Source organism: Moschus berezovskii, chromosome 7 (genome assembly GCF_049115385.1).
Source record: "Moschus berezovskii isolate FMDL1 chromosome 7, NW_MosBer_1.0, whole genome shotgun sequence".
Lineage (NCBI taxonomy): Eukaryota > Metazoa > Chordata > Mammalia > Artiodactyla > Moschidae > Moschus > Moschus berezovskii.
The window spans coordinates 51,198,962-51,213,268 of NC_142466.1; the positions used below are offsets into that span (position 1 = coordinate 51,198,962).

The 14,307-nt window shown below is 41.1% G+C and overlaps 1 protein-coding gene across 3 annotated transcripts in view; it reads right to left on the bottom strand.

The window, feature by feature from the left end:
* Positions 1 to 14,307, bottom strand: part of DOCK8 (dedicator of cytokinesis 8) — a 245,115-nt gene that overhangs the window by 118,282 nt on the left and 112,526 nt on the right. For all 3 annotated transcript variants that reach the window (XM_055428339.2, XM_055428342.2, XM_088837919.1), the window contains 7 exons: positions 13,719 to 13,785; positions 9,937 to 10,086; positions 6,446 to 6,526; positions 4,937 to 5,096; positions 2,957 to 3,087; positions 1,344 to 1,437; positions 472 to 634 (listed from right to left, as the gene is read on the bottom strand). In XM_055428339.2, coding sequence (XP_055284314.2) covers positions 472 to 634; positions 1,344 to 1,437; positions 2,957 to 3,087; positions 4,937 to 5,096; positions 6,446 to 6,526; positions 9,937 to 10,086; positions 13,719 to 13,785 — 846 coding nt within the window. The remainder of the gene's footprint in view (positions 1 to 471; positions 635 to 1,343; positions 1,438 to 2,956; positions 3,088 to 4,936; positions 5,097 to 6,445; positions 6,527 to 9,936; positions 10,087 to 13,718; positions 13,786 to 14,307) is intronic.

Genomic DNA, 14,307 nt, shown 5'->3' on the forward strand with positions numbered 1-14,307 from the left:
TGAATGGCCACGTGTGGCTACTGGCTCCCTTATTGAGTATGTCTATCAGCACACATATAGAACATGTCTATCATTCCTCTAAATTCTATTGACAGAGTGGATCTTGAGCTAAAAACCTGTCTTTCAGATAACCTGAATTCTTTTAGTCATTGCTCTTTCCCCAATATGTCCTTCTGCCCATAGGAAAACCAAGCTAATGACTTAGGAGGATTTTTTTGTTTCTAGAAGGAATATGTCCACTATAATTCTATATTTCAATTATGACTGAAGTAACATTTTCTTGTGGAAAAAAAAACTCAGATAAATCATCTTTAGAAAGTGATCCAGCCATTATCTGTAATTTTGTAAGCATCATATCTCATTTCCCCAAAACTTAGCAAGTAGGAAAACAGATCAAAGAATGATGAAAGTGTTACCAAACAAGACTCAAAATTTTAGTTCAATGGATTTCCAAGAGCCTTTATTTCTTACCTGTACACAGTATGAGGGACATATACTTCTCGGATTGGAAATTCCAGTATCTCTTTGTGTGGGCGTCCCCGGTTTTCAGGAAAGGGCCTCACTGGCAGCATTTCAGGAGTCAGACAGCAATTGATGGTCTCTGGAGCCAGAGCTATCTCCAGTCTGAGCAAGCCTAAATTTGGGAAGAAAACAGGCCTGTCTTTGTGAAGACGTCATATACAAAGGCTAAAAAAAGACTGCTATACTATATTTCTTTTATGAAAATGAGGATAAATTGTACAATTTTGGAATGCTCAGATAATTTCCTATAGTTTGAGAAAAAGCATGTCATGATGATTTTTGAGATTTGGTTTCTAGAACTTTAAAAAGCAAGAAATTGTAAAAATGAGTAAGAACATTAGAGGATCTTTAAAGTCCCTTCTAGCACTACCACACCATAAGTGCATATTTCAGTAATTTCTCTTTATCACAAGCACTAAAAATTGGTTTTTTTCACAGTGGGTTCCCTGGTACCCCCAGGGAGCTGCAGAAGTGCCTTAGGGGCTGTTAGGCTGAGAATAAGGAGGATACACCCTCATCTTCCACCAAAGCATTTCACTGTTTTCTTATGCTAAGAGTTCCATACAATAATGATAAAAGAGGCTTCTCTGTTCACATCTGATTTTCTAAGTAAGCAATCAAATACAAAGCATGATATTTACGGAAACAACCTTTTAATAAAACAGAAAGCATTAACAGATTTGCCCCCAGAACTAGACTTTACCTCCTAATGCAAAACCCTATATTTCACTTGACAAAACAGCTCCAGAATTACATGAATGAAGTGCCTAGTCCTAAATAGCTGTGGCACAGCAGAGAGGATAAAGACAAGCCGTCCACACCTGGAACTGACTTGACTCTTCTCTGTAGGGATGAAGATCTTTTGTAGTCAGCTAAAAACTTGAATAAGTCTTCATCACTGAGGCGATCTCCCTCCTGCCAAGAGAGAAGTCAGGCTTAGTGTAGATGCATCACGGACTCCTGGGGTTGGGACCAAGGATTTCTCAGAAAATTTTTATTTTTAAGTTTTATTCTAACATGTCTTTCACAGATACGAGGCAACTCTGAAACCATTAGTCATCCTCTTGTCAAATGTTATTTCTCTACCACTCCCAACTCACTCTGGCTTTTCAGTCCTCCTGGGGACCGGTCTTTTACTGCATTTCTGAGGACCATTGAGGATCTAGGCCAAAAGCTCCTCCCCATATAACTCAACCCACTGATACTTGTTTGCTCCCTGGAACAAAACAGAATAAGTTTATATCTTTCTTCAAAGATCTGAAGATGGAGAGAGCATCTTTCTACCTTTTTCCTCATGTTTTTCATATATCAAATATCCTCATTTTTTTCACATTTGTTTTGGCCAAGAAAGCTAGGCATAAACACTACTCTCCATGTGCCTGCATGGGACAGGCATGTTGCCAAGGGATATATGTGCCCAAGTTTGATCCTTACAGCAGCCCAGTAAGGAAGGTAGGTAGCTAGGTCTGTCCTATTCCTAAGTACAGATGAGAAAACTCTGCTTAGTTATGTCAAGTACCTTGCCCCCCAAGGCAACACAATTGTAAATATTCCCCGAATAGAGATCCTTTCACTTCCTTGTGAGCTCTATCATGAGGCATGGCATACAGAAACCTCAGTATTTCTTCTGCATTTCAGTTAACATAACCCCTTGTTTACATAACCCCTTGACATGTCCCATGAGAACTGCTTGAGCTTCGGAATATTTTCCAAAACAGAGTCAAACTAAGTATAAGTCAAGTTGTGTTTTGGGTACTAAAATACATATCACGTAAAATTTACCATTTTTGAGTGCAAACAATCTCCAGAATACTTGGGAGTTTGCAAAACCGAAACTCTCTCCCCATTAAACAACTCCCCATTTCCCCTCCCTGTAACCCCTAGTCACCCTCATTCTACTTTCTGTCCCGATGAATTTGATGACACTAGAAGTTCTTCATTCTTTAAGTAGTCTCAAAAGTTTCTGAGCTAACAAAGAATACCATCCATAATGGTCACATTCAGTGAGGAAGTAGGTATGTGGAGAAAGCCTGCACTTGGAAAAGGGGTGAGATGGACAACTTCCAGGCCAAGGAACCCTGAACCAAAAGGGAAATGGATATTTTAGCCAGACTGTTTTCAGAGCCTAATAAATGAATTGACCATGACAGTTCACATAGGAGAGTATGTGTTAATGGGAACCAATCTTTCTCTTAATTAAAAGAGCTGACATTCATTTGGCACTTGCTATATTCCAGGCACTCTGGGAAGCACTTCACACGTCTCACGTCCTCTCAGCCCCCAACAGCCACAAGAAGCAAGTGCAATCAGCCCTGTCTTGTAGATAATTAGTAAGGATGACTAACTCATCCTCTTAGTCACTACTGCTTTGGGCTCCTGCCCTCATGCCATTATGGGGAGACCATTCCAGACACACTGTAACATGAAGAGATACCTGCTTGAAAAAGCTGCTAATGGTTAAAGTCCTGAAGTTGGATCCAACCCCATTTTCCTCCAAGGAGAAGGCTCTTTCAGAAAGTCTTCGAGATTGGGACAAAGTTCTCCGCTCACCCGCAGAGCCTTTCCCTTAAGAAAAACACTTGTCATTCAAAAGTTTGCCTTCCTGTTTGAATACATAACAGTTATTAACTTTATGTCGACAGTCAATGAATGACAACACTGAACATGGCCATTCTTGCTTTGAATAACAGTTTCCCTCCCCTTGTCCTGGTTCTTAGACCCTACCTCCCACCTCCTCTGTGCAGCCCCTAATCTTCCTCTGATCATAGTGAGGGCCCAGGAGCTACTGCAGTGCCCTCCCAGGTGGAGATCAGGGTAGCTGGAGTCCAGAACTGCAGCCAGAACAGAATCTGGCTAAATAATAAGCTTTATTTAGTCAACAGTCTTTAGTTCTGTTTTATTTGTATATTTACATTCCATTGGGAGAGGTGTGTACTCCAATGCCCCTGAAGGCATTTGGGATTGTGACCCAAACACACTACGTAAGCCTAAGCACATTCTGGATCTGAGCTTTCTTCTGCTCTTGCAGTGTGGACTAGGCAGCAGAACTCAGTTTCTGCCTGGCTGACCTGCCTAACGGTAATTAGAATGGAGTCACACCCAAATCTGAACTCTTTGACAGTCTGCTTGAATATTTTTTACCCACTTTGGAGATTTAGGCGAAGATCTTGTTGCTTTTACACTCCAAAACTCAGGGGTGCTGTTGCGAATGGTCAAAGTGCTTAGAACTCTAATGGTCCAACCCTGTCTTTGCACATTCTCTTACCCTTAATTCTTGTCATGATGCTGAATTAGAGCTTCCTGCTACCACTGAGCCCCCTGAACTTGCCACGCTGCTCAGGATAACACACAGCATCTTTGGCTGCTTCTTAAGAATCAGTCTCTGTAGTCAGGTTAATTTCTCCTTGCTTGGAAATGACTGAGGATCCAGCAAGCTCTGTGCCTTAACTATCTAGTTGAGAGGTGTCCTTTTCTATGCAGAACTCTTTTGAATAAGGCTACCTGGGTCTACATAGAAAGTGGCATTAAAAAAAAAAACCTACATATATTGTGGTGCGAAGATCAGGATGGATGGAAATGGAGCTTGTTTTTGAAATAACCCAGGAGTTTGACTGGTAATTATGCATTAATAACTCCAGGAGAGCAGCAATTCAATACCTTTTCCTCTGCTCCTCTGCTAAAGGCAACATTTTGGAAGTGGCAGCACTAAGGGATGCATGAGAAATGTCCCAAGAAATGTGGGTGGAGACATAAATATTTGCTGGATGCAAAGACATTTTAAAAAAACAGGAACTCTGCCATAGATGAGGGGAGTTATGCTTGAGAACTCTGTAAACCTTTTCAATAGTTCCAAACCCAAACTGTTGAGGAAGCTCATAATTCAGATGACCGGTTAGGTAATGAAAAAGAGAAATATGCTAAATGAATCAGAGCAGTAACTAAATATTATTTTGGCATCCACTTTTTTTCATTGCTCTTGGCAATGAAAAATTTAAGGAACTAAATTTTTACTGAAAAAACAGAGTTTTACTTTTAGAAGCCCTTGCTCTTCTTATATCTAGGAGCCAACTACAGTACCTTTGTTTAACACACTACAGACTATATTATTATATTTTCTTGTTATTTTCAAAGATTTGCTTTTAAGAAGTAAATTAACTTTTTAAAGCGTCTAACTATACAGAAAATTCCAAAAAATCTTACTATATTTCAGCTCCACCAAGTTATGATAATTGTCTTGGGGATCACTGCCCAATCAAGCATTTGCATTCCGGTTCTAATTGTGCTTCATCCTATTCACCTGCTCCCCCTCCCCACTCCCCCACCTTACTGCACCCCTACTCCCACCAATCAGCAGCTGACCTCAGGGCTGGTACACTGGGGAGCCCTTCCCTTCACACACAGTTGAAAAGCTTACCAACCACGGACTCCACATCGGTTACCTCCCTGTCCAGGGTAGAGACATTGAAGAAATTTGCTAAGCTTATGGGAGCCCAAGCAAAGGGCATCCGGTATTTCCCCAAACGTTGGCAGAAGGATTCAGCTTGAAGTTTTAGCTTTTCAATCTTTTCTTTACTCTAGCAGAAAATGGAAAGAGACAGCAGAAACAAACAATAAGACACCAGCATCAAATCAACTGCCTCTGCCATGGATCTGATGGCCATCTCCAAAATCCCCATTCTACTGATTAAAAAGAGTGACTAGGCAGAAAAGTGACACAACTGAGGCCAGAAGTACAACTGATAAGGAAACACATAATAGAAAAGGGGGAATTTAAAGAAAGTTAAAGAAAGGCTGCATTAACTATTAAATACATCTTCAGCTAAACAAACAAAAAACTCCCCAAATTCTTGGGCTTGTTATACCAGCTAATCAATAAGTACCACTTTTAGGGGTTAGCTACATTGGACTCATATAAGGGAATTTGGGGATGAAACGTTCTGTACATCACCTCTCAAGCCCTTAAGAGAGCCTTGTTTTCCAAAGATGCCTTGGAAGGTTCCAGAGACATCTATAAGGGTTTCTCACAACTTCCTTATTAGGCTGACAACACCTTTAAGGTATTCATTCTAATTTCAGATTGAAAAAAAGTATCCTGAGTTCAATAAATCTTAACTTGAATCTTACTTATGAGTCTGCAGTAGGATACTATTGAAAGTGGAAAAAAAAGTGAAACTGTTAGTCACTCAGTCATGTCCAACTCTTTGCAACCCCATGAACTATAACCTGCCAGGCTCTTCTGTTCATGGGATTCTCCAGGCAAGAATACTGGAGTGGGCAGCCATTCCCTTTCCCAGGGGATCTTCCTGACCCAGGGATCGAATCTGGGTCTCCTGCATTGCAGATGGATTATTTACTGTCTGAGCAAGGATGCTATCAGGCAAGTCTTATTTCCCAAAAGGCCATGTTTTAAAAATTTTATTAGAAACTTTTTCCTTCTCCATAACTGAGAAGAGATGTCCTTTTCATAGGCTCAGTACCTATGTTGTACTAATAAATTACTGATGTATAACCGTCTCAGATAATTTTTAAATATTCATACCAGAAAGGGCAATGGCCCATGATGTAATAAGGCTAAGAGAGCTTTGGCAGTGTACAGTTTTGGGGTGTCTGTGGCCCTCTCAGCCAGCTAAGTTAGAGCCTCAGAACCAAGGCAACAGGAAGTGTCTTTGCCCAAGTTCTGTAATTAGACATTGGTGTGTACATCATCACATGTTGACTTTGTTGAGTTTAATAATTTATTTCTTTAAAAAGTTATCATCATTGATCATTTTCCCTTCCTTATTTTGTTTTAATATAGTTGATTAGTGCTTCATATAGGGACACATCATGGACTAAACTCCATTAACTATTTCGTGGAAAAACTTTTGAAAGATATCTGCTTATTCTAAAATGTTACCAATTAGCAACAGTCAAAATAGCATACCTTTCCACCATCACTTTCTTTGATAACCATGTAGGGTTCTGCACAGTCTCCAATCTCTCCCTGTTGAAGGACTTTTTCAATCTACCAACAAAAATAATATTAAAACAAAGTAGATGAATTAATCCATATAATGGAATCAATGCAACCATCAAAACAGTGCTTTATAACAGTATCTAATGACATCAAAAGATGTCCACAATATACGTTTTTATTTTAAAAAGTAGTAAGAAGAGTATTATACAGTTTTATAAAAGAGAAAATCATAAAAGCGTATAAAAGGGATGAGAGTAGATACACAGCAAATGTTAACAGTAGTTATCTTTGTATGGTGGGATTATGTACTATATTTTCTTCCTATTGCTTATGTGTATTCTCTGTTTTTAAACAATAAACATGTATTATGCCTACAATAAAAAATGCAATAAAAGTTATTTTATAATACAAAACCCACAAGACATATGTAGGAAGTAAATAGCTCGTTTTCTTTATTATTACTTACAATGTAAAAAAGAGATATGACCTCTGTAAAAGTTAGGTTGGGGACTAAAACCATCCACAAAATGAATAAATGAACAGAATAAATTATCTGTAATCATTTCCTTTGTATTTCCTATTACGGCTGCATCTCTGAATTTAACAGACTTGGAGAGGAACTCGAAAGCAGGAGGATGGCACAGCTTTTCACTTCGCTAACTGGCTGGTAACATGAATGGATGCTACTACCATCAAGCATTTTCTTCCAACTACCTTAAGATGGGGAGGGAGGTGGGAGGGGGGGTTCAGGATGGGGAACACATGTACACCCATGGTGGATTCATGTCAATGTATGGCAAAACCAATACAATACTGTAATTAGCCTCTAATTAAAATAAATAAATTTACATTAAAAAAAATAAAAAAAGAAAGAAAAGCAGAAATTTTAAATTGCCTAACTCTCTGCTCAAAAAAATTTAACTTAGACGTGGAAGTAAAAAACAAGTGGATTTGGTCCCATCTGTCTGTATCTTTAGTTGAAACAATCCTTGAAGAAGAAATTTAGGTCAATATATCCTAAAAGGCACACATTCTTAACAGGCATTGTCAGTTAGGTACAAAGTATTTAAACAAGAAATAAGCTGGTGATGGAGGGTTGTTTTGTGGAGTTTCAAAGGAAGTGGCACGGGGCTGCTTAGTGAACATCTATATCAGGAAGACTGCAAGCAGGCAGTCTCTCTTCTCAAAGAAGAACATAAAATCCCCTTCCCATTGCCATAGCCTGAAGACAAGGCTGATCCTCCTGAGAGATGTGCCAGGCTGAAACCATGGACATTTAACATGTGAAGTAAAGACTGACCCATGTTCCTATTAGTCAGTGATCATTCTAAAGGAGATCAATCCTGGGTGTTCATTGGAAGGACTGATGCTAAAGCTGAAACTCCAATACTCTGGCCACCTCATGCGACGAGTTGACTCACTGGAAAAGACTCTGATGCTGGGAAGGATTGGGGGCGGGAGGAGAAGGGGACGACAGAGAATGAGATGGCTGGATGACATCACCGACTCGATGGACATGAGTTTGAGTGAACTCCGGGAGTTGGTGATGGATAGGGAGGCCTGGCGTGCTGTGATTCATGGGGTCGCAAAGAGTTGGACACAACTGAGCGACTGAACTGAACTGAACTGAAAGAATCTTTTAACTACACTGAAGCAAAAAATTGGAATGCTAAGACTTCACATGTATAATGTGGCACAAGAGAGGGATCTCCAGAATTTGGAAGCAGGAGAATCCACATTTGACCAGACCAGCAGACACTATTCCCTTTACCGAGTTAGGCAAGGCTAACTCCAGGTACTTTGTGAGTCAAAGCTGTATGCTGATATGACAGGTTACTATATGGTCCTTCATGATTGATGTGTAAAAGAGATGCATGAGTCTGCATAACCATGGCAGGTAGGTGATGGGGCATATCAGAATTGCCTGGGGATTTACTGGAGGTAAAGAGGCTACCCTCAGCCCTATTTAGAGGGAAAGAAGCAACAATTGTGGTTTACTGTAAAGAAAAACAAATCAGAAGAAAACCAGGGACTCTTACTGGACAGATTTAAATTTCTTAACTCTACCCAGACAATTTAGAGAATGCTTATCACTGTCAAATGAATACATTTATGCATTGGAAAATTTTGGAATACATTTAGTAAGTAATAGTCACTCACAGGTAACCACTGATATTTAGCATACTACCTACCATGGGTTAGCCAAAATAAAGTCAACCACTGAGAAGTGGAGTTGGAAGTAAAATTTGGATCTATAGAACGAGTGTTTGCTTCTTTGATTTCTCAGGCTGGAGAGATTTACAAATTAACTCCAAGTTGAAAGGCTGCTAGAATGCACTTTAAGCTAATTTTCCTGTATGTCTAAGTAATACTGCAATTAAAAGTATACATATTAAGTTGAATAACAACATATGTGTCTTTTCAGCAACAGAATTTTAACTGTACTTTCCAAAAACTTACACAAGTTCCCTTCAAACTGTAACGACCTTCAGAATCTTTGCAAAATGGTATAAAGGGAGCAAGAAGGGAAATACATCTGTCACTTAAGTGACTTCCACATCACCTGAATTTTTGGAATCTGTATGCTACTCCCTTGATGTATGGGATCAAGGAGGAATCAATGAGATTATGTACACAAAACACTATGCTAACTAGAAAATGTCCCAAACCTAGAATGCTGGGTGTACATGAAATCAAAACATCTGAACTTTTTTTTTAATTTGAGGGTAAAGAGTCAGTGAGACTAATTATTTGGCTTAAGGCAGGTAAAATACTCAGTGTTTGCCATTACCTTCTAACCAGCCATTTTGGAGTGTAGACAAAGTCTCTGGTTTTCTTACATTGGTAAAGAGTACAACCTATAATGAAAGGTCCTTCCACTTAGAACTGCCTACAATGGTGATAAAAAAGGAAAAGTGAAGCTTGGAAACTAAAACCCACATCTCAAACTGTCAGAGCCTAGATATTTGCAGACATTGAACTCTGGGTCTTTAGAAATCATGAACATGATTAGGAGACTCTAGTCAAGATTTTCTCCACAGCAGCCTCCCAGAGCCGAATAGCCGAGGGGGCTTTCCCTGTTAGGAGGAAGGGTGCTCATCCACACCAGGCTTTATTCTGTAGTTACATCTACTCATTGAGGGAGGTGTTATTATCTGCACATAACAGATGAGGAAACTAAGCCTCAGAAAGGTCAGGCAAATTGCCCAAAGTCATATAGGTGCTAAGTTGCAAAGCCAGGACTGAAACCTAGGACTGTATGACTTCAAAACTCAGAGTCATTCTAGTATCCAACACAATCTGCTTGAAAAGGAAAAGGAGGACAGTTGAGAGGGAAGCAAAGTGAATCTCACAGAGGACATGAAGCACTTTCTGACACCTCTCTCACCCTAAACAAGCACTGGGACTAATGCAACAATGAGAACATCAGAACGTGCAAATCAAATTTATCGAACTACCTTGGCTACTAGGTAGATGTCCGAGGACGGGTAGGTGACGGAGAACACCGCAGATCTTGCCTGACTGGATGTGGCAACAGAGGGCGTGTGAGCACGCAGAAATCCTTTAAACTGATCAGAGTTCAGGTCACAGTGAAAATTTTCTGAGATCTGTAAACAAGTGGCAAAATGAAAATATGAGTTACAGTTGTTCTCATGGTCTAAACATGTTAAAAAAAAAAAAGAGTGAAAAAGCCCCACCAAATTTCACGAGAGAAGTAAGTGTAACCATAGACATGGTTTATGATCAGTGGTTGCTGGAAAATCTGATACATATTTTGTCACAGTCTCTAGGTATTTTTTGAGTCATTTGAGAGATGTTCTTTGAAACATTTACATTTTTATTATCCCACCAATATCTCCTGAATACAGTGATGTGCCAGGTACTGCACTGAAGAAAAACAGGGCATTACTTGGGCTCCCAATTAGCTTACAATCAAGAAGGAGGGAAAAGGCAAATATGTACTAACTACAGTAGGAGCAAAATATAAGTGACCACACTCAGGAAAAAGCGTTGTGCAAGTTCCTGAGGGTGAGAGGTCATATGCATTGGGGAGGATGGGGAATGCTTTCCAAGGGGGAGGTAAGTGAGATGGACAGGCCTTGGAAGATTTCACCAGGCAGAGCTGGAGGGTGACAGGTACCAGGGAGAGAGCACAGCACAGATGTCTCAGCAGCTGGAAAATCTGCAGTGACTTTAGTTAATACTGAGAAATCCAGCTTGACTCTGCCTAGGCTCTCGAGGGAAAGAAAGTAGATGAGAGCCATACTGAAGAAAGTCAGGCATGGAAGGTGAAGAGTTTGTTTTTATTGTTTCAGGTAGTGAGGATCCGTTAAAAATTTTGAGCAAGAGTGTGACATGATGAGAGCTCCACTGATGGAGCACTCATGTTGGACAAGTGGTCCAAATAGTGCAGTGTTACTTAAGAACCCTTGCAGAGTTGGTTCTCCCTTCACCACTAATAGATTTACAGCCAAGAAGGGGCTCCCAGGCAGAGACTGCATTTACCAGCTCCCTTGCAGTTAGGAGTAAGCATATGTGTGTGTTTGTGTGTGTGCGTGTGTGTGCATGCACTCACTTGTGTCTGACTCTGCGAGCCCATGGACTGTAACCCATCAGGTTCCTCCGTCCATGAGATTTCCCAGGCAAGAATACTGGAGCAGGTTGTCATTTCCTACTCCAGGGGATCTTCCTGACCAAGGGATCAAACCTACATCTCTTGTATCTCCTGCACTGGCAGGTGGATTCTTTACCACTGTGCCACCTGGGAAGCCTGTAAGTAGATTCTCTCCAATGAAATGTGAGCAGGAGCAGTGACAGGTCAAACTTCCAGGCTCCATCTCTACCCACCTCCACCCTCTGCTATCTTTTCCCCTTTTCTGGGAGCTGCAGTGGCAGTGACAAGAATGATTTGGGAGAACACATACTAAAGATGTCAGCTTGGGTTCCTGAATGACTGAGTGGAGCAAGCCACTGTTAACCCAGTGCCCCTGCCCCTACCCTGGACTGTTAGTTATTTATTTGGCAGCATTGGGTCTTAGATGTAGTACACTGGATCTTTGTTGCATCAAGCCAGATCTTCCCTCATGATGCACAGGGGCGGGCTTAGTTGCTCTGGGGCAAGTGAGACCTTAGTTCCTCAACCAGGAATCAAACCTGAGTCCCCTGCACTGCAAGGTGGATTCTTAATTACTGGACCACCAGGAAAATCCCTGGATTGTTAAGAAACAAACAACAGAAAGTTCTCCTTCCTTAAGCCACAAGTTCTCCTTCCTTAAGCCACAAGTTATCCATATGTGGCCCCCGATCAACAGCTTCAGTATCACCTGGGGACCCGTAAGAAATGCAAGTTCTCAGGCCCCACCAAATTTACTGCATCAGAAACTCTGGCATTGGGCCCAGCAACTGTTTTAACAAGCCCTCCAGGGGATTCTGATGCCTGTGCAAATTTGAGAACTACAGTTTTAAACCACTGAATATGTGTGTGTGTTCGTGGTGGGGTCTCCTGTTTTAGCAGTTAACCAATCCTGACTAATACAAATCTTCATAATTATTAATATTTATTTAAAAAATACACTACACACTTCTTAAATACTGAGTAGTTGTAGTATTTGAGCAAGGGAGCAGAAGTGTCTCCCCTGGTTTTACTATTTCTGTCCTTCTTTAGAAGTTACAAAATGACTAAACATTAAAACACTCATGGAAAAGTCTTTTCAATTAAAAGCATGTTATGGTCAAGGCTATGGTTTTTCCAGTGGTCATGTATGGATGTGAGAGTTGGACTGTGAAGAAAGCTGATTGCCGAAGAATTGATGCTTTTGAACTGTGGTGCTGGAGAAGACTCTTGAGAGTCCCTTGGACTGCAAGGAGATCCAACCAGTCCATTCTAAAGGAGATCAGTCCTGAGTGTTCATTGGAAGGACTGATGCTAAAACTGAAACTGCAATACTTTGGCCACCTCATGCGACGAGTTGACTCACTGGAAAAGACTCTGATGCTGGGAGGGATTGGGGGAGGGAGGAGACAGGGATGACAGAGAATGAGATGGCTGGATGGCATCACTGACTCGGTGGACATGAGTTTGGGTGAACTCCGGGAATTGGTGATGGACAGGGAGGCCTGGTGTGCTATGTCATGGGGTTGCAAAGAGTCGGACACGACTGAGCGACTGAACTGAACTGAACTGATACGTGGTAAGGACTCTCAGTTCAGTTCAGTTCAGTCGCTCAGTTGTGTCCGACTCTCCGTGACCCCATGAATCACAGCACGCCAGGCCTCCCTGTCCATCACCAACTCCCGGAGTACACTCAAACTCATGTCCACAGAGTCGGTGATGCCATCCAGCCATCTCATTCTTCTCCTCCCGCCCCCAACCTTTCCCAGCATCAGAGTCTTTTCCAGTGAGTCAACTCTTCGCATGAGGTGGCCAAAGTATTGGAGTTTCAGCTTTAGCATCAGTCCTTCCAATGAACACCTAGGATTGATCTCCTTTAGAATGGACTGGTTGGATCTCCTTGCAGTCCAAGGGACTCTCAAGAGTCTTCTCCAACACCACAGCTCAAAAGCATCAATTCTTCGGTGATCAGCTTTCTTCACAGTTCAACTCTCACATCCATACATGACCACGGGAAAAACCATTGCCTTGACTAGACGGACCTTGGTTGGCAAAGTAATGTCTCTGCTTTTTAATATACTATCAAGGTTGGTCATAACTTTCCTTCCAAGGAGTAAGCGTCTTTTAATTTCCTGGCTGCAATCAGCATCTGCAGTGATTTTGGAGCCCAAAAAAATAAAGTCTGACACTGTTTCCACTGTTTTTCCATCTATTTCCCATGAAGTGACCCAACAGCAAATTTAGACTTCTATTGCACAAGATGCCTTCCATTCACAATAAAATGCAAAAACTCCCAAACTCAGGAAACATTATATGCATTGAGCTTGTTACAGCCATGTTTAAATTGCTTTGTTTTATGTGTAACGCCATATGTCACTATATCAGTTCTCTGTCTCAGCCAGGCTATCAACTTCTCCTTCGAGATTCTTCAAAGAACATAAATGACAAACATTCCCAGGTCACATCTTTAAAAACTGCAAAGGCAACAGAACTGGACATATCAAAGGTCATTTGCTTTCAAATCTAATGTGTTTTTACTGCATAGAAATGATATTTAAAGAAATGAACCCAAAGATTCCATGAACAATATACGATGCCCTCAGGGCTGAGTTATTTTTGCTTCCTTACCTTTTTCCTTTCTTTAACATCATAGAGGGCAATGCTGGCAAACAGAGGCTCAATTTCTATCTCAAACCTGCCAGAGAAAGAGAGAAAAGTCTATATGGATTTAACTTTGATAATTTTGAAATTTCTGAAAATGCCAAGATACATAATCTGGTTAAAAACTAAAGTAGTTTCCAGAAGTATTTGGGTAGTTCTACACATATGAGACGGAGAAGGCAATGGCAACCCCACTCCAGTACTCTTGCCTGGAAAATCCCATGGACGGAGGAGCCTGGTGGGCTGCAGTCCATGGGGTCGCGACAAGTCGGACACGACTGGGCAACTTCACTTTCACTTTTCACTTTCATGCATCGGAGGAGGAAATGGCAACTCACTCCAGTGTTCTTGCCTGGAGAATCCCAGGGATGGGGGAGCCTGTTGGCTGCCGTCTATGGGGTCACATAGTCGGACACCACTGAAGCAACTTAGCAGCAGCAGCAGCAGGAGCACGCACATGAGAATCATATGAGAATATTAATAGAGCAATATGAGAGGTTCATAGAAAATTCCTAATCATTTGAGATCATGAAATTGCTTGCTGGTGGCCCTGCAA